The following is a 24533-nucleotide window of genomic DNA, read 5'->3' as shown; positions in this document are numbered from 1 at the left end:
CAAAGAAATGTAAATTTTTCACAATAAATGACTTTTAAAGACAATTACTGATGGCATAAGCACATTTGCTTTGGAAGGGACTCTTTTTTTTTGCAGCTGTTAACATATGTTCTATTTGTGTTTATTTCAAGGAGAGGAGGAAGACTGGAGAACTATTACTATTGACCTTGCAGAGGCTGTTTAAAAAGATAGTTTTTGAGAATAACCAGCCTTCAAAGGGCAATACAGAAAGGTGGTCTTGCTTATTTTAATGCAAAAAATAAACACACAAACAGAAAACACAAACTAATAAGTGCCTCGTTGTGCTGCAAAAGATATGAGCTCCATGAAGATAGAATTCAAATAGAAGCTACATTTTAAGCAATGGGCAGCTCTGGTGGATTAATGCTCACCTATCTTAATAATGAAACTAGAGTTCTGATAGAGTCTACATGCAATGATTGTGATGATCATAAATATTTCCCCACTGTTCTCATGGAGACAGTTCACGGGAACCCCCTAACATGCACTAAAGCAGCGGGTGATGCTGTTGTAGATGTGTTTACTAACCTGCCCAATATAGAACTCATTATAGACTATGAAAAGTGCATGTCATACTACACACTTTCCAGTCTACAGTCACCACAGTCACCGCAGACCTTGTCCTGGTTAGTCAAAGTTTTTCATAAACTTGTTGAGAAAATTGTATTCTCTGATCAGCACGCAGGAGATGCTGGGGGAAATAAATGAGGTGCGATGGGGCCGGTGGTAGGTGAGATGGTGCTATGCCTTTTGTCATATTGTATAATATCCACCACCCTAGAGAGACACTGAGGAAGCAAAGTGAGTGTACAGAATCCCAACTCATTCACCAAGTGCAACAGTTTAAGTTCCTCTTCATTTCTGGGTTTTATTTACAAAGTTCATTAAGGTGTCCAGTTCTCTGGGACACGGTTTCCTCGAAGGACAAAGCACAAGTTCTTCATAAATCAGGCTCCACTTTTGATTCCTTATCTTGACTCAACCTTTAAAATGATAGGTAGTATATGCAGAGTAATTCCGTGGGGGCTTAATTTCACTGGGATCTGTGACAATTAAATAAGCACATTGGGAAGCAATAAGTGACCCCTCAACAAGAACAGAAGATAAGTTGATAAGATACATGAAGCACAACAATACTTTACAAACAGCAAAACTACTGCTGACCTCAGAGTCTTTGGTTATTTATATGTATTCTATAAATTGTGTCAAGATTAAACTGGGAAGCACTCAACTATCAATGTATTCAATCCATTCAACAGAGTACTTATTGAGCATGTTTTGTGTACCAGGCCAAAGACAAATTCACATTGTTTTGTGCTCTTTTTAAATTTAAATTTTAAGTGAAAAAATTTAAAATTGAACTATATTCTTAGGCATGATGAAAACTATCTTTGGAAATAATACAGTTAATACAGTTAATATACAGTTAATGTTGTATGTGCAGAGACTTGCCAGGTACTTGTGAGCAGGTGTTATACATTTTGATTGTACGGGCAGTCACAGACTACCAAATAGTTCAGTCACTCCTGCCAACTGCCCCTCTTAATCCAGTTTAATGACAGGAAGAGCCCACAGGGAGAGTTATGTCTTTGTTTCCTAACAACTCCTGGTGTTCCCAGTTGTCAGGAAAATGGTGGACTTTTGAGGATGTTCAGAATTTGACCCACTTACGCCCACTCACTCCTTCAGTGATGGTGGAGCCACCAAAAGTGTAAAATTCTGATCCTAGTTGAGGAAAGGTCCATAACCATGCGCTTAAGTTCAAATGGACTGCATGGCCTCCTATCATACTAATCAGCACTCTCTCTAAATGATCTTTACAAAGCCACAGAATTAGAACTCTAGAAGTGAGTTCTCTTAGAACTCACAGATGGCCTAAAATAGAATTGTTGGCCAATAGATAACTTATTAAGAGCTGAATGACCTCATTCTTTTCTATTTTTGTATATTGACCTCTCAGTTAAAAAACAAACAGAAAAACTACAACGACTCCCAAAAGAATCACATTGCAAATGACTCAATCTCTTGGTGCCTCAGTTCTCTCAGGTGCTGAGTGAGAATGATAAAGGTGTTTACTTTCAGGAGTTGTTCTATGTGAAGTGAGGACTGAGTCAGTACATGCTAAACTCAGACAATAGCCCCAGCAAACAGGTGTTCCAAGAGTATCAGCTCATCTCGATTAGCTCACAGACAGTTACTTTACTATTTATACTTAGAATAAATAGCCATATCATCTACACTGGGACCCTTGAGTGTTGAAAAGTGAACATCAATTATTATGTAGGGACAAAAGAAATAAAGAGGGACTGTCGCATGACAAACAGGAAGGTATGGTCACCCTTTTTATATGAGCAGAAATATGGAGACCTGTGATGTTACCCTGGAATTTTAGGTAATTTCTAGGTAGGTGGGTGTATATAATTTGCCTGTGATCCACTAAGAAGGAAGCTGCCTTTTAAGATGGACTCATCCTTGACATATAAGAATGGAAGAGGAGAGAGGCGAGAACAGTCAGATTATTATTAGGATGTAAAAGGAACAAATTTGCCCAAATATCCAATGTGGCTCTGGATGGTGGGAGTCTTTCACACCTGGCAGAAAACCTTTGCACTTTGCCCACATGTGTCAAGGTCAGGTACATGAGTCAACTTGGCCAGGTGGTGGTGCCCAGTGGTCTGGTTGGGCAAGCACTGGCCTGTCTCTTGCTACGAGAACATTTCATGGACTTAAGTCATGACCAGGTTATCTGCACACACAGCTGATTGTATTTGCAATCAGCTAAGGGGAGTGTATTCTGCAATGAGTGTTGCTTAATCTAATCACCAGAAGGCTTTTAAGGAGGATTTAGATGAAACAATCATTATTCCTGCTGCAGCTGGCCAGCCTTTCCTGAGAGTTTGTTGAGGCCCTTCATTGGGGCTGCCACCTCGCAGCCTGCCCTCCAGATCTTCCACTCTTCCCCATGATTGCATGAGACAATTTTATAAATTTACAGATATCTCCTGCTGATTCTGTTTCTCTAGAGAACCCCAGCTAATACAATATAGAAGTTTCAATGGAGGAATACTTAAAGCCACACTCTGAGCAAATTATTTTAGAATTTCTGAAATGACCCAGGTAATGAGATTTTAAAAAGTTCTCTGGTGATTCTAATGTCCATGCAGTGGTTGAAATCCAATGCCATGAGGGAGTTTTGGCAAGTTTGTGTGGAAGAGAGGATCGTTCAGAATTCATGACAACTTACACCTGTGCTATATGATTGTGCACAGTACTTCTGAAAACAGAATTAAAACTTTGCTCAAGTTCCAATGAACTGCTTGTAATGCTATCACACTAACTAGCACAGTCTTTCAAGAATCTTTATAAAGCCACAAAATTAGAACTTTGAAACTGAAGCGCTTGTAAAGCTCATAGATGGGCTAAAATAGAATCCTTGGCCATTAGAATAACTAATTACAAGATGAATGACCACATTCTTTTTTTTTTCTTGTATTTTGACCACCGAGTAAAAAACATATGCTCCCAACTAAGAATAACATCAATGCAGAAAGCTTACTGACTGACCTGTGTTTCTTTACAAGGTTTGAAGGAGAAGTGCTGCAGTACACTGACGAGGGCCACTTTGAGGCTCATGAGCGCGAACCTCATGCCGAGGCAGTTGCGGGGTCCAGCTCCAAAGGGCATGTATGTGTAGGGATCTATGTTCTCCTTGTTCTCCTTGCTGAACCTGGTTGCCCCAGAGTAGATGAAAACAAGTTAATGAAACATAACAACCTTAAGATCTACAAGTTTTGGCATCTCATGTAGAACCCTCAATCATAAGTATACAAGTTTTATTTTTTATGGGGTAGTTACTGGAATTCTGCTCTGGTTGTTCTGATATGAGAATTAGAAGCTACATTTTCCATGCCCCTTCCCCTATAGGAGCTTCTGATTTTTTCGAGGAGATAAGAACAGTGCTGTCTTATAGAGAATGCATCAGTAAACACTCAGGGTGGTGACATTTCACACTCAGAAAGGCACATGAGAAATGAGATTGAATGAAAGCAGGGAAGGTTCCCACCTGAACACCCACTTATTCTTCTCATATGCTCACTGGGGGAGAAGGCATGATGAATGTCTGCCAGTAGTTAAACTGTTATTTCTCTCTCCCATACCCTTACCTTCTTCCTTTTCCTTTCTCCACCTCCTCCTCCTCCTCTTTTTCTGACTTTCCCTCCTCTTCCTCACCTTCCTTTTCTGCCTTTTGCTCCTCCTCCATCTCTCTCCTTAAGATATTTTATGTGGGTAATTTACATCGCCATTCACACCACTATAGTGAAATAACTGATTTCCTTGTCTATGTGCTCCACTAGGTATAAGTTCCTTTAAGGTTAAGCCCATGTTTTATTCCAATTTGATTCTTCAATATTTGAATACGTTAAGGAAAAATATTGATTTGGGGAAAGTGATAATGGTATTTTGCTTATATGTTTTTAAAAGGCTTAGTAGTTTCGAGAACATACTAGAGTACTTACAGGTTAACGTGACATACTTCAAAAATAATGTATGAGTAGGGGAACAACAGTGATGGCATGCGCATGGTGGCAGCAGCCATGGGTTGGTGGCAGTTGGGTTGGTGATGGGCACATGGAAATGCATCACTAAAATTCTATAGACTTATGAATATCTCAAAAATTCTTAAAAGATCTTTATTTTAGCATTTGGATTTCTCATGGCCTGGCCATGTCAGAGCCATATGGTGGCACTACATTTCTGAGTGGATCTAAGAAAAGTATAGAGTGACCTCTGATTTTATGTTAATGAAGCTTCAGGATCTGGACTTGTAGGAACCACAGAACTCCTCTGGCCCAGAAAACAGAGGACTCAGGCATCTTTGAGTATGTCAATAAGTTCTACATGTCATTCTTGAGCTAGCCCCACAGACTGTACTGCAGCAGGACTTCATCTCTGCCATCAGAAAGCTTATAGACAATGGCTAGATCAGTCCTGACTTGCCAGCCAGTGTCCGAAAAGACATTCTAAATTTTTCTTTCCAATACTAGAAGACATCCATTCTTTCCAGATTTAAGGCTGTGCAGAAACACTGACCTTGTATAAAGAAGAAGCCCTTTACAAAAAGATACAAAAGCATGTGACAGTGCTTGCCATCCATACTGAGATGTCCTGATCACCTGGCCCAGCCTGGATCAGGATGGGTTTCCTTCCCCAGGTCCCTGTACCTTTCAGGGTGGAACTCCTCAGGCTCTGGCCAGATATCTGGGTCTCGGTGGATAACATAGAGTGGAATCATCACCACTGTCCCTTTGGGAATGACCACTCTGTTGATTTCAGTGTCTCTCTTACAGACCCTCTCAACTCTGCTAGTGATTGGAAAAATTCTGAGAGTCTCATTCACCACCATGTCAAGATACTCCATCTGGACCAGGGCATTGTATGTGGCTGGTGCCTGCAAAGAAAGAGTCAGAGTTTGGTAAGTTGAGATTCAGGATTAAATTTTAGCACATTCTGTGCAACACCACTGAAGCATTAGAAGCACCAAAGGACAGCTTACATTGGCAGGAAACCTGAACAATTATACAGCATTTTTATCCCTGTCATGTTCTTTGACCTGCTCCATGACACAATGAGATGTGCAGAGCAGTTATGCATATGAGAGACCCTTGGGGCTGAGCCTTAATCAGGGCCTGAAATCTTATATCCCTGGAGTGATACTTCTTTCTCATGTGAACCAAGGTGACTTAGGGACAACGGCCAGGGTCTTGAGTATGATAAGCCAAAGCCACTGGCCTCATTTCAAAGGAGGCATCTGTGTCAAGGAAGAGAGAGTGCAAAACAGCAAGTTTCCTATCGCACACAAGGTTTTTAGCTCAGAAATCCTGATCCCTAACTCTTCTGATGAATACAGAGAACATTTGAAGGAAAACGCCGTTATAGGAAACTATTAATAATTTGGGGGAATCTAGTGTCTTTCTCTCCCAAATATGACAGTGAGTGTTGGTTGGGCACTACCAGGTCACATAATTTCAGCCCCTTGGAACCCCTTGGAACCTCATAAAGAGGATCAGAGCCCCACACTCACCCACACTCACCACACTCGCCCACACTCACCACTCTTGCCCCACACTAAGCTGTGTGAATAGCCCAGTTGTGGCTCCAGGGTTCAGCTATGAGCTCTGAAGAGCCTATGGGTTCACCGTCCCGCCAAGCAGCGTCCTCTGCCCCAGAGGTGAGGGTTCCGCACAAAGGAACCCCAGCATGGACAGCGAACTGAGCACAATGTGCGGATATGTGTCTGCTACTTATTTTCATGAGTACATTTTTAACTTTTCATTTTGAAATAATCTCAAACTTACAGGACCACTGCAGAAGTAATACAAACCCAATACAGAGAAGTCCAATATACCCCACCTATCCCCAGATACCAGATCTAGAAGTTTTAACATCTTACCAGTTTTACCATATCATTCTATCATCTCTCTCTGTATGTATACATCTACACACACACACACACACACACCACCTATCCGCAATTGTCTGACTATCTATTGATCCATCTTATCTATCATCTCTCTGCCATTGCTTCTGCACCCCTCGTGTATAACCCTGGGGCAGTCACCACATCTCTCTGCAGCTCAGCTTTCTGAGATATCACATGGACGTGATGAAAGGTGACTGACAAGACACTCCTTATTCCCCCAGCATCCAAGCAGCCACATCCCCATCTCCCACCTACCTTCTAGTGACCAGTTTTGAGATATGGCTATGGTCCAAGTGTTGCATGGGCAGTTCTGGGCCAAAGCATTTGAGATCCATGAGCCAGACTCAGGCTGTCCTTCCCCAGTGAGGGTGACTGTGGGTCTCAGCCAGTGTAGCTGTGAGTGGCTGAGCCCCTTTTTCCTGGACCCCTGAGAGTCTATGTGCAGCAGAGCTTCCCAACCTCGCATGCTACAAGTGTGAGTCAGAAACAAGTTTTCTCTGTGAAGCCATTGGGTTCACAGGGGTTAATTTATTACTGAGCCATAGCCTACCCTACCTGAATTATCCTGAAGTTTGTGAAGATTAAATTCAGTTATAAATGCAATGCATTTGAACAGGGTGTGACATGTAGGGTAAGATGGAAAGTATTTGTTTGACTCTGTTGTGGTTCCAAAGGTTGCTCTGTTAATATTATTATAGAAAAAGGAAAATACAGTCCTTCGGCCAGTCTCTGCCTCTTGGTAATTCTGACAACATATGCAATCAAAAGAATCCTAATATGGATTGAATAGAGAAAAAAGATCATCTGCCATGTAGGCAGGACCTAAAATACATCTTCACCTGATTGAGGTACTGATGACTCAGAAAGGTCATAAGACTTGTCTCAACCATACAGCCAAGACACAATCACATATCTTCCATTTCCCATGCCATGCCCTTTCCATTATTCCAGACTTTCTCTGGGCTGCAAAGTTTTCACAGCCTTCTAGATTGCACTGGTGGCCCCAAATCTTCACCACTTCTAGTATGCACTCCCTCTGCCATCTAACCCTGCATGCACACCCAATCTGATTTTGGGCATCACCCAGTGGCTTCCTTTGGAACAATGGAATGTTGACAGTAGAGCTTAAAAACGTGGCTCTCATCCTCTGCCCACTCTGAGAAGAGAAGAGCACCTAGACTTCTAGGGAATGAGAGACACGAGGAGCAGACCTGAATCTGCCAACAGCCCAGTGCAAACATCACAGGTCAGCAATGGTCAAGCCAAAGTAGGTTCAGCCAGTGTCAGCAGAGGTAATTATCTCAGACCTGTGATCAGCAAATGCTTATTGCTAGATGCCAAGGAAGTTTCTGTGATTGGTGTTTCTTGGCACTATTGTGGTAAAATGTAAGTAGTATACCAGGACCAACATTGCCTTCCAAAATTCTTGTATTTTGTGCAGGAAGAAAAGCAACTGGTACTTTTTTAAAAGAAATAACACTTGGGTTTTTTTCAAAAACCCTCCTAGGAAGTGGTGAGGAGGCTCTACATTTTCCCATCCTCTCCAGGTAGCACCCACACACCTTGTTGGGTAATGCGGCATCAATCTCCTCCTGCAGTTTCTTCTGGACATCAGGGTGTGTGGCCAATTCATACATAAGAAAGGAGAGCACAGTGCTAGTGGTCTCATAGCCAGCGAAGATAAAGATTATTGACTGAGCTAAAAGCTCCAGATCGTTCAGAGCTAAAAAGAAGAGGAAAGACACGTTAGGTGAAGTAGGGCAGTGTAAAACATCACAGGTTAGACAAAGAGAAAGCTAAAGAAGATTCCCAAATCCCTAGGGAAAAGTGGAAACGCATGTAGTCACACTTGAAATGTGCAGCCTACAGAGCCTAAAAAGGATAAAACAGTTTCCACTGGTTCCTGAGGTCTTACTATCCTTGGCATCTCTTCCTGGCTATGCCCCCTCTGCCCACGCAGGTGGATGGAATCTCACGTGGTAGCACTTCTGTCTACTGTGCTCAGGGTTGTGCACATTTTAGGCCGTTGGAGAACCCTAAAAGTGCTTTAGCTGGAAGTTGTAGATGGGTTAGCATTCTTACCCTGAAAACATGTTAAATTAATGTAGATTAATATGGCTTGAGTAATTTGGAGAGTGCTTGTAACACTAAGGCTTAACTCTAGGGAAAGTGTAAAGGCTCTTCCATTTAAATATGTTTTCTGGAACTGGAGGGAGCAGCCCTGGGCTGCAGGTGAGCACCTGTGACCAAAGCTTCATCTCTGGACCAGGAATATCAGCAGCATCTGAGAGCTGGCTAGAAATACAGAATCCCCAACCACAGCCAGGGACCACAGCAGCCAAATCTGCCTTTTAACAGGATCCCCAGGTGAACTGTGTGTAGTGTAGCTGGGAAGCAGGGCATGTACTTTCAAGAGGCTTCAGATACTAGAAGACCTGGCACTAATCTTTGAGATAGATGGTCTTAAATATGTACGGAAACAGACAAAAAGGCAGAAAACTGGCAGTGGAATGTACAGTAATCATTGGCATATAAACAACAGAAAGAAGAATGTGTCAATAGAAGGACATTGGACAGCAAGAAATACGGAATAATAGAGTCCAATTTCAAGAATGGAATTGTTGATGCTCATTCAATCCTGGCCTCAATATCCTCTTCCTCAGGACAGGTCCACTTCCTTCTCTACTTTCTGCTGCCAAACAGCCCTTGTGCTTATGAGCTGGATTCCCTCCTGTTCCTTCCCTGAGAGAAGCTAGTGTGGTTGGGCCATGGGTTGTTGGATCAGGGCTGGATTTGGGCTTCTAGTGCCTGGACACCTGCAATGGATGTGGTGCCTGCCCCACCCATGTAATTCATAAGTGAAAACAAAAAATGAAAGGGAGAAAGCAAAAGTTCTGATTTCCCAGTGATGACTTCGGTTGTTCTGTTTTGGATCATTCACTGATCAATTCTTTCTCCTAGTTAGACGTATCTGATGGCCCTGTATTGTAACTGGAGTAAAAACTCCAGGTTAGGGCTGTGTTGTCCACCTGGTAGCACACAGCTTCATTTAGCTAATTAAATTTAGATTCTAATTTATTAAAATTTAATGATATGAAAAATTCCATTTTTATTAGCACTAGCCACATTTCTAGTCCCCCAAAGCCACATGTGTCTGGTCGTTGCTGTATTAACAGCATGGATACAGAATATTTCCTTCATCACATTCTGCGAACCATGAGGATGACAATGAAGACAGACAGATGATAGGTAGGTAGGTGGATAGATACGATGAACTCATCTCTCTATAGATAATTAATCATACATTAAAAGATATAAAATAGATAAAAGATAGACAGATGATTGACAGATGATAAATACATAGATGCATAGATACATGGATATATACATAAAGACTGATATATAATAAACATACAGAGGTGGTAGAATGGTAAATGCATGCTGGATTGATAAATAGAAAATACAGATTGATTGATAGATGATGTAGACTGATGATACAAAGATGACAGAGAGATATGTAATACATTGATGAGAGGTGGATAGAAGTTGATGCAGACATGGAAACAAATATATTCTCGGTGGTGTATTAGAATCCACTCGTTTCTGTTCTCTATACCCAATTTTTCCATCTTCAGGAACATCCCTGAATTGCAGGACAAAACACTGCTAACTTGAAATTGGCCCATGATGAGATTAATAGGTCATAGAAATAAGATAACAGGCCATTTTTTTTTCTTTTGAAATCCAGCTTATTTCATGGTATATTGATAGATATAGAAGTATTTATGTTTCTTGGTTCTGTGCTAGTGTATTTGGTCTCTTAGCTTTGTCCACAGAGATCTAGATGGAAGGAAAACCAGGAGCAATGAGCACAGCTAGATCCCAGATTTTGGTTTCTAAATGCCATTTCCTTGTAAAAGGAGTTGGGTTCCATCTAGAAATCGCTGATTCCAGAGCTGATCATGGGGAAACAGAAGGAATACCTGAAATATCTTAGACCTGAAAGGGATGTGTGCTTGGAGAATGGTCATGACAGGGCAATGAAACAGGAGCCAACTAGGAAGGGCTTCTCCTGGGTGAACCTGAGACAACTTGACCGTCAAGACAAATGATGGTAGGGAGAGTGAAAATTAATAATTTATGAAACCAGGCTGATAAATAGGAATGGCAGAGAATGGAAAGCTCTCCCACAATGGAGCACCGACTCAAAAATGTAGAAGGAATGATGGAATTAGAAAAGCACCATTTTCAACCATCACAGTAGAGAAACTATCAGAAATCATCAACAGAGGATAAAAGGAGCAGGTGAAAGTTTGAAGAGGAATGAGATGTTCAGAGTCTCAGTGGCTTCCACCTCTCCATTGCTTTTTAATTACACAGGGACTATAACCCGTGCAGTGGATTGAGGCAATGAGCCCGGCCTGTACATTGTGCTCCAAGTCAAGGTCAGCAGCACAGGGACGACGTGCCCTCTAGGCCATGCCTTGGTGCAAATTTCCAGGCCAGGGCTCTGATGAGGGGTTTCTGGGTGGGGCCAGGGAATCTGCATTTAAACAATCCACACATTGACTTCTGGGCATGAAATATTTGTTTTATGATTGTCCTTTAAGCTAGAACCTAGTTATGCCTTTGTGCTTCTGCAAACTTCTCTGGCCACCATTTAAAGATCTGAATGTGTCTCCTTCTGCATGTCGCTGAGATTCTCATCTGCCTGGAAAATGTCTGGCCTGTTTTCAAAGCAGCCCCCACCTCGGGGCTTCCCTGTTAGCAGCCCCCACGACACTTGCTGGGTTACCATTGTGGAACTCAGTTTCTTGGGAATTCTGGGAGTTGATCATCAGCTGAAGTAAGTCCACTCGGTGCTGGAAACAAAGGGAGGTTTGAGTGATGGCATGGCACTTGGGAACTCAGAGGGAAATGCTTCCTAGGAATCTGGCTCCCACAGCCCCGATGTCTGAGTGGTGCTGTCTGTGACTCCTTCTCTTCTTTCCACCCCCAACCCCCCCTTCTGGATTCCCCCCAAATGTGAAATCTCTCCCCAGGGGACAGAAACACCCTTTACCAGTCTCTGCGAGAGGAAGGTTCCCAGGAGAAGTGCATTTTTCTTCTTCTGCCCTAATTCCACCCGCTGCATCTTATTCTTGACAAGTGGCCATGAAGACGCATGCCTGACATTTTAGGCCCATTGGCTGTTTTCTGTGGGAGCATCTTCAATGCCCTCTACTGCTGGGACCCCCCCCACCACTGTCAGCGTGGCCTGGGGTGCTCAGCGCTGCCTCCCTGACCTGCAGACACCCTGCAGCTGGCCTCCAGGGCTCACAATGGTGAAGCAGCTGAGAAGGCTCTCCAGAGCCTTCTCCAGAGAATGAGAAGGCACCATTAAATTAGACCATTTCCACCAGGTAGCCTGATGGTGATTTCCATGGGGGATGTTTAAAATAAGAAGCTTGGAATTGAAATGATTCTTGGCCAGTCTGAGAGTTGGAGCAATTACAATGCCAGTACAATAAAAAAATTTATTGGCATGGGCACACTCCGGGATTAGAACCCGTCTGTGTCTCCAGCAGGCAGGCAGGCAAGAATTCTGCCACTGAGCCACCATTGCAGTGCCCAGGACAATAATTTTTAAACAAGAAGTTTTATCCTTTAATGATTTCTTTAGGGAAGGGCATGCCTATCAGTCCCATAAAATAAAACTGTTTCTGTGACTCCTTCTCTTCCTTCCACCCCCAAGCCCCCCTTCTGGATTCCCCCCAAAAGTGAAATCTCTCCTGCTCAAACCTTAGATTTTTGTATATCTTTATTTTTAAAACTACATAGAAAAGGAATCATAGGTGTAGAGCTAAAGAAGTAATAAAAAATTGTAAACACTCATGTAACAGACACCAGGTCCTACCTTTTGATTATCTTTGAGGCGACTTTCCTTCATGTTTTTAATGGCATTCTTGAAAAAATTAGTAGCATCTTTCGGAAACAGAGAGACATTTACTGCTTCAAAAAATGGGATAAGGAATGGAAAGAGTACTGTAGGGAAGAGAGACGGGGAAAAAATGAAATCATAGTGAAAATGCATAATTTTCCAGGAAGATTATAATTCCCAACCCTGCTGAGAAGAGTCGAGACACCAGGGTCCCAAACAGGAAGCCCTGCATCTGGGCCCCTTGCTCAGATTTCAGGTCAATGGCCCAGCAAGGGGAGGTGTCCGCATGGGCCCCACCATGGGGGGAGACCAGTTGTCTCTTCTCCTCCAGTTACCAGTGGGACAGGTCCACATTCCCTGATTATTGTTGGAGAAGCCAGAAGAATCTCTGCTGCTCCCATTCATTGTGGTGTTTAAGAAATTGTGACTGGAATAGAAATAATTCAAGGTATCCTCTCAGAGCATGATGGAATGACATTTGAAATTAATAAGAAAGAAAACTGGAGCCTCACAAATATGTTGAAATTAAGTGACACTCTTGTAAATAACCATTGGACACATTGGCAAAACCCACTGGGAAATGAGAAACTACTTCAAATGAATGAAAATCATGACCTGACAAACCAAAATTCATGAGATGCAGCTAAACCAGTGCTTAGATAGAAAATTTTAGCTGTAAACAGTTATTTTGTAAAAGAAGATCTCAAATCAATAATATAATCTTCTAACTTAAGACAGTGAAAGTACAAGAGGAAACCACACTTAAAATTAAAGCAGACAGAATGAAGGAAATAACAGCAATTAGAGTGGAAATGAATAATATAGGAAGTAGACAAACAATAAGGAAAACAAAGAAATCAAAAGTCTTTTCTTTGAAAGGATCATCAGAATAGGTAAACTGTGAGCTACATTATCCCCTGCCCCACAAAGAGGGAAGATTTAAATTTTTAGCATCAAAAATGAAAGAAGTATTGACATTGGAAATAGAAAAAGGATTATAAAGGAATACTATGAATAACTATTTATAAATGTCCATTCATCTAAAAATAAATTAGAGAACTTAGATGAAATGAACACATTTTCTTGGATGAGAAAACTGCAGAAACTGACTCACAAAGAAATAGACAATCTGAATAAACTTAAATGATGAGATTCAATTAATGATTAAAATTTTCCCCACAAAAAGATCTCATGCTCAGATGGCTTCAGTGGTGAAGTCTGCCAAATATTTAAAGAAGAATAAATATCAATTCTTCCCAAACTCTTTCAGAGAAGCCAGAAGAGGACAGAACATGGCCCAGCTCATTGTATGAGGCCAGTTTTCCATGGATACCCAAACCAGACTAAGGCTGCACAAGAAAAGAAGCACCACACGGTTGCTCTCATGAACGTGAATACTAAAGTTCTCAACTGAATACTGGCAATGCTGAATCCACCACATATAAAATAGATAATATCCACAACCACGTGGGGTTTCTCCCTGGAGAGCAAGGGCGTTCACCATCCCCAAATCAATTAATACTATGCACCACGTCAAGGGAATGCAAAGAGCATGCATATTCAACTCAAGAAAAGCGGAAAAATCATTTGATGAAATCAAGCACCCTTTCCTGATAAAAACATTAAATATGAATAGAAGAGGAATTTTAAACCTGATATAGAACATCTATGAAAAATCTATAGGTAACATCACATTTAATTGTGAAATACTGAATGATTTCCCCTTAGATCAGGAACAAGACAAGGATGCTGCTGTTACCACACTTACCCCATAGGGAAATTATGCAAGGAAAAGAAATAAATGGTGTCCCAATAGGAAAGGAAGAGTAAAACTGTATCTATTCTGACATGTCATAATCTTGTATGTTGAAAATCCCAAGGAACCCACCAAAAAACTAATAGAACTAATACATGAATTTGGCAAGGAGGCAGTATACAAAATGGTTATACCAAAATCAGTGGTATTTCTGTACACTGTGATGAATAATCTGAAATGAAAATTAAGAAAATAATTGCATTTATAATAGTATCAAAAAGAATAAAATACCTAGTAATAAATTGAACAAGAACACAAAACTTATACACTGAGAAACTACAAAACATTGATAAAAAATTAAAGAAGTTCTACATAAATGAAAAATATCCCATGTTCATGTGCAGAAGACTTAGTAATGTTAAGATGACAATACTCCCCCAAATGATCTATAGAAGTCAATAGATTGCCCTCCTGAATTGTAGCTGTCTTCTTTATAAAAATTGGCAATTTGATTCCAACATTAATATGGGATTGCAAGGGAACCAGGAAAGCCAAACCAACTTTGAAAAAGGAATAACAATATTAGAAGACTTCTGGTGCCTCATCTCAAAACTCAGCACGATGTTTAACAGTGAACACAATGTGGTAATGGTATAAGGGTAGAGATATAGATTAGTGGATTGGATTAGACTCCAGAAATAAACCAATGGATCAATTGATTTTCAACTAGGGTGCCAAGGCCATTCAACGGGAAAAGAATAGTCTTTTTAACAAATGGTGCTGGGACAGCTGGAGATCCACATTCAAGGGATGTATATGGACACTTATTTCACATCATCTATAAAAAATTAACTCAAAATAGATCAAAGACCTAAATGTAAGAGCAAACATTATGTAAATCTTAGAAGAAGATAAAGGAACAAACCTTTAATATCTCTGATTTGACAGTGGATTTGTAGAAAAGAAACCAACAGCATGAGCAATGAAAGATAATTATATAAATTGGACATCTTCAAAATTAAAGCATTTTGTATTTTTTTTTTTTACATGGGGAGGCACTGGGAATTGAACCCAGGTCCTCTGGCATGGCAGGCGAGCATTCTTGCCTGCTGAACCACCATGGCCCAAGCGTTTTGTATGTAAAGGAATACTACCAAAAGCATAAGAGACAACATGAGAAGAATTTGCAAATCACATATATGATATATGCTGAATGAAAGAAGCCAGTCATAAAAGACCATTTGTTATAGGATCCCACTATATGAAATGTCCAGAATAGAAAAATCTATAGAGATGTAAAGCAGCTTAGTGGTTTCAAGGGGATGAGAGAGGGGGGCGTGGAGGGCAGGAGGTAAAGGGGAAGGCGCTCCTTACTGAGGGGGTGGAAATGTTCTAAAATTGGTGGGCAGGTTGCACATCTCTTTGGATCATCCAAAAGCCACTGAATTGTATGTGAATTATGTCAATGAATCCGCCATTAAAAAACAAACATAAGAGAAAGAGCAGAGCACATACATGCTGAGAAGAAGAGAGGGTCCAAGAAATCAAACTTTAGGAGCTTCTTTACATTCTGCACGAAGGGATCCTGGGGGTTGTTGAGGGAATCGATGTTCACCCCAAATGATGTGCTTGTGATGACATCCATGCTGTACGCCCCAAAGATGCTGAGCAGGGCAGAGAGACGGGAGGTGTTAAATCAGCCCCACTCACCATCCCTCCCAGAACAGTAAAAAAGAAATGCTTGAAATTCAAACTTCCAACAGGACAACACAGGGTCTCAGAATCCAGAACCTTCCACTGGATGAGCTGAAGAGTCCACGTGGCCATCACCTGCATGTCCTGCAGATGCATGCCCCAGGTGCCAGAGAGGCAGCTGATTCTGGGTGGGTGGGTAGGAACATGAGGTGAGATGAACCCACCTGTGAGCAAGGACCTCATGCACAGAGGGAAATGGGGCCCAGACAGAGTGCATCAGTGTGTGTAGAGGCTGTGTGAGCACAGGGCTGGAGGAAGATGAGGAGGGGAAGTTCACTCTGCTTGGGTGCCAAGAAAGGGGACATTTCACCAGGGTCTTGCCTCCCCAATGTCCATGCCCAGAGCAGAATGCTCCCCAGTACCTTCCAGAACCTTTATGCCCAGCTCTCATGCACTGGGAAGTTTGTGCTCCCTTCCCTACAATATCCACTGAGGTCCTGAAGAATCTGCTCTTCCCTGACTCCTGGACTCTGAGGTTTACATGAGGTTAAAGTCATTTCCATAAAATGGATGCTCTAAGAAATTTCCTGAATAAAAAATAAAATAAAATTCACCCTAAAATCAATCTGCGGCATGCTATAGGCAAGTGATCATATGTCCATGTTTGTCCAGGTCAGTCTAGGTTATACCTCTTGTTCCTGCATCACTCAAAAATGTCCAGTTTAGACAATGAATGAAATGGTCACTCCACCCATACCCTGTAGAGGGCCTTCCCCTTTTCAGGCTGAAGGGAGAACTGGGGGAAATATTAACACTTAGAATTTTCCTTGTTTGTTTAGAAAATGTGTGAAGGGGGTTAAGTTGCTCCAAGTTCCACATTTGAGCTTTCCTGCTCACCCAATGCCTGCCAACATGTACCAAAGCCTTCCCCTCCCACCAATGCCGTCCCCTGTACATGCTGAGCTTTGGCCCTATGGATCATGTTTCTACTTATTTCTTTTGTTCTCCTGAATATCCAAGGTAGGTTCATCATGGCTCATGTACACACAGGAAGGAAGACCCTTCCCTCCTGGCTGCCCAGGCATCTGATAGGAATCACCCATTCTTGGGTTGCACACTGAAGTCCGAACACCCCATACCAGCTTTCATTTGGTCAAAAGAGCATTTCGACAATGGGCTGTTAGCTCCTTCACAGGCAGCTGGAGGGCTCATGACCATGTTCAGAAATCCAGCAGCCACCCTCCTACTTACTCTTTCAGGGTGACAGGCTCGCCCCTCTCTGCTTCCTTCCTCAGGTTCTTCACCAACACATCTCCATATTGGCCAATGATGGGGAACATCTAAACACGAAGTAGAGTATCAAGATGGGTAAATGTGGAGACCTAAGGCTGCCAGGACCAGGCTTTTCCACACACAGAGCCAGAAGTGACACTTATAGAGAATCAGAGAAGTCTCTTCTGGGACTTACTGATTAAGGACAATTGTATGAATCTCTAACTTAGTTGAATACCCCTTGGACATGGACAATGATGTCTTTTCCACTAGTCCCCTGATTCCATCTTCAAGTTTATATGAAAAACCATCTTGTTTTCTTACCTCCTTGAGCTTTCCACTGGTGAATGTTGGGGAGAGCACAGTTCGCAATCTCTTCCAGTGTTCACCCTCAGAGAAGACCACGGTATATTTCATAAAACCCAGTGGACCAAAGGACTAGAGTTCAAGGCAAAAGACATTTTGCCCAATGTAAGTTTTGGGGGACTCTCCAGTTGTGGAAAATTTCCTCAATAGGCATTCATTTATTAAGGATTTATTTTGTGACTGTCTGTTTCATACATGCTCAAAGTTAGATTCTCCATAAATATTTAACCCACTTGTTTTTGCTTTTATATACCAATCTCCTTCTAAATGGATGTGCTCCACATTGTAGGGAAATCCTTATTCCTGATAGAGATACAGGACTGTGGAGAGTGGAAAGTGCCTTGCAAGAGAGAGCCAGATGACTGTGGCAAAGTGGAGGTGACATCAGATCAGTTCTGATTTCATGCACATCTGCAGCACTCCAGGGAGGAATGCCTTCTTATGGTAAGTTTAAAAAAATATGCATAGGGCCACGGTGGCTTAGCAGGCAAGAATGCTCGCCTGCCATGCCAGAGAACCCAGGTTCGATTCCCGGTGCCTGCCCATGTAAAAAAAAGAGTCACAGTAAAAATATCTTGTATCCATGATAAGCCTGGAAGTAGAATGATCTAAACCTATAACCTCAAAAAAAATGCGTAAATGTTTAAATGCTTAGGAATCCATTTGCTATCATGAAAAAAAGAAGAATTGCATGGAAGTCCTTTTTCTTTACATTTATCTCAAGGAGAGAAGGGAAAACTAAGATCATTTTATATCTCAGAATGAGCTGGCTTAAGTAATCCAAACTGCTTGAAAACTTTCTTCCATCTTATAAAACAGTATTTTGTCTAAAATGATTACATCCAACACCCATTCATGATAAAAACCTGTACTAAACTAGGAGGGTAGGGAAACTCTTTACCTTACTAAAGAGCATCTCCACACAAACCTACAGTTACCATTTGTGCTGGTTTTAAAGGAAGTATGCCCCCTAAGAAAAGCCATGTTTTAATATAAATCCCATTTCATAAAGGTAGAATAATCTTTATTCAATACTGTGTGTTTGAAACTGTAATGAGATCATCTCCCTGGTTGATGTGATTTAGTTAAGAATGGTTGTTAAACTGGATTAGGGGATGACATGTCTCCACCCATTTGAGTGGGTCTTGATTAGTTTCTGAAGCCCTATAAAAGAGGAAACATTTTGGAGAGAGAGATTCAGAGAGACTCAGAGAGAGCAGAGAATGCTGCAGCACCACAGAGCAGAGAGTCCATGAGCCAGCAACCTTTGGAGATGAAGAAGGGAAATGCCTCCCGAGGAGCTTCATGAAACCAGAAGCCAGGAGAGTAAGCTAGCAGATGACGCCGTGTCTGCCATGTGCCCTTCCAGCTGAGAGAGAAGCCCTGACTGCGTTCGCCATGTGCCTTTCCAGATGAGAAAGAAACCCTGAACTTCATCGGCCTTCTTGAACCAAGGTATCTTTCCCCGGATGCCTTTGATTGGACATCTCTATAGACTTGTTTTAATTGGGACATTTTCTCGGCCTTAGATCTGTGAACTAGCAACTCATTAAATTCCCCTTTTTAAAAGCCATTCCATTTCTGGTATATTGCATTCCAGCAGCTAGCAAACTAGAACACCATTATATTGATGTTAAAGACTGAATGCTTTCTCCCTTACGTTGGGAAGAGGCAAGAAGTCCACTCATCACTTCCCTCTACATACTACTGGAAGTCCTAGTTAGTGCAATATGACAAGAAAAATAAGTAAAAGACCCACAGATTGGAAAGGAAGAAATAGAACTGTCCCTAATTTTATTTTTTTACATGGGCAGGCATGGGAATCGAACCCAGGTCTCTGGCACCACAGGTGAGAACTCTGCCTGCTGAGCCACTGTGGCACACCTAAACTGTCCCTAAATTTAAATGATGCAATTGTCAACATAAAAAATCTAAAATCTCAGTGAATATAGAAAAGAAAAAAGCAAAACCCAAAACCTCCTATTCCTAATAAGTGGGTTCTGTAGTGTTACACAATGTAATAGCAATGCACAAAATCAGTTGCATTTCTATAAAATTACAAAAATTGTATGAAGCTGAGATAAAAACATGCAATAACATTATTAATCACTCTAAAGAAAATGAAATGTTTAGATAAAAAGCTATCAACATACATACAGGATCTGCATATTAAAAATTACAAGGTGCTGATAAAAGGATTAAAATAAGCCTATTTAAGTGGAAAGGCATACTGTGTCATGGTTCAATACAGCAAAGTCATCAATCATTCCCCAATTTATCTAAGGGTTAATTCAACTCTTTTCAAATTCCCAGTAATGATTTTTATAGATAAAGAGAAATTTATTCTAAATTCAAATGGATAGGTAAAAGATCTAGAATACTTCAAAAATTCTGAAAAGAAAAATAAAGTCACTGAACATGATAAGACTTATCACATAGGTACAGTATTCAGGATATTCCCAGAGATCAATGGGACAGTGTGGAGAATGAGAAACAGACCATGCAAGTATGCCCAAAATTTATGAAAATGGTGTAAGAGCAATTGAATGGAGCAAGCACAGCCTTTCCAACAAAAATGTCACAGCAACTGGATACTGTACTTCTTTGAGTCTGTTATGTACCCCAGAAAAGCCATGTTTTAATCCTGATTCTGTCTTGTGTGGGCAGCCATTTCTTTTAATCCTGATTCAAAACTGTACAGTGGAAACTCTGAGTAGACTATCTGCATGGAGAAGTGGCACACCCCATTGTGGGTGTGAACTTTTGATTAGGTGAGATGTGACTCCACCCATTCCAGGTGGGTCTTGATTAGTTTACTGGAGTCCTCTAAAAGAGGAAACATTTAGGGAAAAGCTCAGAAATGACAGAATTGGAGATGCAGACTCTTGGTCAACAGTTTCTTTAGAGCTGACAGAGACACGGACCTTTGGACATGCTTAGGATGCCAATGGAGAGAGCAGATGCCAACACATGCACAGAGTCTAGCAGACATTGCCATGGACCTTCCCATGAGATGTTAAACAAGCCAGAATCTGGAGAGGCCAAGGGAAGACAAAAGATGAAACCCATCCTAAGAGAAGCAATGTGAGGAGTCCCCACAAGAACAGAGGTTGAACTCAATGGAGCTCAGGGGCAAGGGACCAGCAGATGCCAGACATGAGGCTTCCCAGCTAACAGAGGTGTTCCGGATGGCATCATCCTTTCTTGAGTGAAGGTAACCTCTTGGTATGCCTGAATTTGGACATTTAATGGCCTTAAAGGTATAAACTTATAACGTAATCAATTCCCATTTTAAAAGCCTTTCCATTTCTGGTAGTTTGCATTCCAACAGCATTTAGCAAACTAATACAGATACCCAGAGGCAAAAAAAAGAAAATTAAGCCTCATCCTAAACCACATACCCTACATTAAACTTAAGTCAAAATGGATCACAGGCTTAACTGGAAAATGTACCACTACAAAACTTTTAGGAAAGAAAATGGGAGAAAAACTTTGAGGCCTAGTGTTTGGCAAAAGAATTTTCAGACTCAAAAACAGGAGCTGTGACTGTGGCCATCTAGGGGAGCTGGTGGGGAGCTGGGGCTGCACCTACCCTCCGGTTGGTGAAGGTGGAGTAGCACTCTTTCACCAGGACCGTCTTGATCATGCTGGGATCCGTGATGGCCAGCACAGGCTGCCGGCCGTCGTAAAACCTGTGTGGGAACAGAGTACTGATGCACTGGGCCCACAGCTGGGCCACCCTGCCAGGCCACACGTCCACCCTGGCCCTGCAGCATCTGTTCCCTGAGCTGGGCAATGTCCAGATGTGTCCTTCCAGGTCATGTCAGTGCGTGAACGGGACAACGGCCCAACTGCAGAAGCTGCCTGAGTCTTCACGCAGCGAGGAGCAGAGGGCTCTGGTACGGCAGAGATATCCACAGACAAGCCAGCTGCCCCCGAGATCACGGTCACAGGTGACATCAGCACGGGTGTCAGGTCTAGGTGGGGGCCCCTGGGTACAGTCACTGGGTCATTTTCCATAAATTTTTGTATGGTTAAAATGTTTCATTATCAAGAAAGACATTAGGAATGTGAAAAACGAAGGCAAGTAAATAAGACCAAAAACTAATAATAATTACATAAGGACAGTCAAACTACTCAGTGGTTAAAAGTTATCATTTTAAATATGACAAAACATGCAAAATGAATAGGAAAAAATAATAGATGAAAATGTAGAAATACTGATGACAAATATTTAAAAATATGCAAATAGAAAAATCCTTGGAATGCAGCAAAATTTATATTGGAATTATAAATGTTTCTTTACTCCATTTTCTTAACGTTTTCTGGTTAGTTACGATCATTTTTAATATTTAAGAGGGATTTTTGGTAGCATTAAGGATAGAAAAATTCTAATAAAATAGACAATTGTTATAATGAATATGGAGAAATGAAATATGCCAGAATAAAATGAGAGTTCCCTAAAGTCACCTACATATTCTTTGACATCACGGAGGCATTTTAAGTGGGTGTGTAATCAAAGGCAAAAATTGGTGAGAAACGCTGCACTTAGTGTTGCACATTTACAACAATAGTCCAAGCTCAGAGGATTAATGTGTGTGTTGTGCGTGCTAGTGCTGGGCCATTGCATGAGTTCTTGAGGGGAGACCTCGGTCTGTTGTACCACCACACTGTCATGCTTCTTGCATGGTCCCTCTTTCACCAGCATGTTTTCCAAAATTACCCTGGTGATGAAGGAAATAGAGCTGAAGTAACAAAATTGACCAGTAGCTAAAGGTAGCTCCGGCTCACTTTTCCTCTCTGGACTGCCCAGACTGGTCACTTTATACTCATCATCTCAGTCCAGCCCACGTATTTCTTCAACCCTCTGTTCAATTCAAAACTTTCTCCCACCCCAGATCTCCCAGGTGGGGACTTGCTGGGTGGAGCCCAAGTATCTGCCTTTGTAACAACTTGTGCAGGGCTTCCCGTGCCCACCCAAGCCTGAGAACCCTTTCTGAAGAGGAAACGGTCCCTGCTGGTGGAGCGAGTCCAGCAGGTGTGCACGACGTGTCAGTGCTGGGGGTGTGAAGCTGGGCCCATGGAGGCTCCAGGCTGTGGGTTTCTTCAACCCCAGCATGTGGCCTTCAGGGACTGTGCTGTCAGCAGAGCTCCAGGTGCTGGGGTCCCCGAGGGCCTGAGGAGAGAAGACAGAGTGGTGGGAAGAGGCCTGTCCTTCTCCCACTGGCTCTGGCACCAAGGCCCAGCCATGATGGGGCCGCTTCCTCCACACTCACCAAACCTTCACAGCATCCCTGGGAGCAGCCACTGCTTGCAGCATGGGGAGACCAGTTATCCCACTGGGAAAGCTGCCTTCAAAGGAGTCTACGCGTCCTCCACTCAGCAGGCATGGGGGTGTGAAGAAATGCCTGCATGCACCGCTACTGAGAAGTCCAGGCTTGAAATTCAGGACAGTTCCCCACTTGGGTAGGAAGTAGAAAGCGGAGCATAATGGTTTCCCAATGGGTTTATCTCTATCCCACAGACCTTCTTTCAAGGTACATATTAAATACTAAATTAAATAAGGGAATTTTGGTTTTTAATTAAATGTGAATTCATTTGAGAAAGGGACAATTATATGTTCTTATAAGAAAGGGCTAAAATAATGCATTTCAAAGCAATTAAAGAGGATCTAAGAAAGGACAATGAGAGAGAGAAATATCTATTCGTTAGAGAGTCAGTGAGGGGTCCTGGGCAGAGCAAGTCTGGAGAAAGGGGAGAACCACAGCCTTCTGGCCCAGTTCTTTCTTTCTCTAAGTATTTTGGTTGAGAATGGCCCCTTTCCTGACTGTAGACTGTGACACCTGGTGAACCCAGGACACTTGGCAGAACAAGTCTCCAGGATTGTCACAATAAACGGTTTCCTCGAGGAGCCTCTGCACTGAGTTTGTCTTCACTTTAACCAGTGGTTTATCCAGTAGAAGTTTCCAGAATACTCACCCCCACATTTTCCCATACTTTTTAAAACAAGCCATGTCAAAATGCCAAAAACCCTGTGAAGACAAAAAAAAAAAAAAAAAAAAAAACTTAGATAACTACCTTAAATGTGCTGAGCCCTACTTTTCCCAGGTCAAAAATGATGCACACCTATGAATTCCAGCTACTTTTCACTGGCATTTGGAGGGAAGTTGTTACCCAGAGACATCTTACAGGTAAGGACAGATAACAGAGAAGATTCTTTTTTATTTTATTTTATTTATTTATTAATTAAAGAAAAAAAGAAATTAACACAACATTTAGAAATCATTCCATTCTACATATGCAATCAGTAATTCTTAACATCATCACATAGATGCGTGATCATGTTTTCTTAGTACATTTGCATCGATTTAGGAAAAGAACTAGCAAAACAACAGAAAAAGATATAGAATGTTAATATAGAGAAAAAAATAAAAATAATAATAATAGTAAAAAAGTAAATAAATAAAAGAAAGAAAAAGAAAAAAAAGAAACAAACAAACAAACAAACAGACAAAAAAAACCCCTATAGCTCAGATGCAGCTTCATTCAGTGTTTTAACATGATTACTTTACAATTAGGTATTATGGTGCTGTCCATTTTTGAGTTTTTGTATCTAGTCCTGTTGCACAGTCTGTATCCCTTCAGCTCCAATTACCCATTATCTTACCCTGTTTCTAACTCCTGCTGGACTCTGTTACCAATGACATATTCCAAGTTTATTCTCGAATGTCGGTTCACATCAGTGGGACCATACAGTATTTGTCCTTTAGTTTTTGGCTAGACTCACTCAGCATAATGTTCTCTAGGTCCCTCCATGTTATTACACGCTTCATAAGTTTATTCTGCCTTAAAGCTGCATAATATTCCATCGTATGTATATACCACAGTTTGTTTAGCTACTCGTCTGTTGATGGACATTTTGGCTGTTTCCATCTCTTTGCAATTGTAAATAACGCTGCTATAAACATTGGTGTGCAAATGTCCGTTTGTGTCTTTGCCCTTAAGTCCTTTGAGTAGATACC

General features: G+C 41.6%; 1 protein-coding gene across 4 annotated transcripts in view; it reads right to left on the bottom strand.

Moving 5' to 3' along the window:
- Positions 1 to 863: 863 nt before the first annotated feature.
- LOC143666903 (cytochrome P450 3A12-like) overlaps positions 864 to 24533 on the bottom strand; it is a 37384-nt gene continuing 13714 nt past the window's right edge. Inside the window, exons 3-13 of one of the 4 annotated variants that reach the window (XM_077140493.1) lie at positions 23491 to 23543; positions 21104 to 21203; positions 17470 to 17583; positions 17125 to 17213; positions 15694 to 15842; positions 12399 to 12526; positions 11298 to 11364; positions 8065 to 8225; positions 5244 to 5470; positions 3578 to 3748; positions 864 to 1064 (exon numbers count right to left, since the gene is read on the bottom strand). In XM_077140493.1, coding sequence (XP_076996608.1) covers positions 1055 to 1064; positions 3578 to 3748; positions 5244 to 5470; positions 8065 to 8225; positions 11298 to 11364; positions 12399 to 12526; positions 15694 to 15842; positions 17125 to 17213; positions 17470 to 17583; positions 21104 to 21203; positions 23491 to 23543 — 1269 coding nt within the window. In that variant the 3' untranslated portion in view covers positions 864 to 1054. The remainder of the gene's footprint in view (positions 1065 to 3577; positions 3749 to 5243; positions 5471 to 8064; positions 8226 to 11297; positions 11365 to 12398; positions 12527 to 15693; positions 15843 to 17124; positions 17214 to 17469; positions 17584 to 21103; positions 21204 to 23490; positions 23544 to 24533) is intronic. The other 3 variants (XM_077140492.1, XM_077140494.1, XM_077140495.1) reach the window with 3 other exon arrangements.

This window comes from Tamandua tetradactyla, chromosome 23 (genome assembly GCF_023851605.1).
Source record: "Tamandua tetradactyla isolate mTamTet1 chromosome 23, mTamTet1.pri, whole genome shotgun sequence".
Lineage (NCBI taxonomy): Eukaryota > Metazoa > Chordata > Mammalia > Pilosa > Myrmecophagidae > Tamandua > Tamandua tetradactyla.
This window is presented reverse-complemented; position numbering and strand designations above follow the sequence as displayed.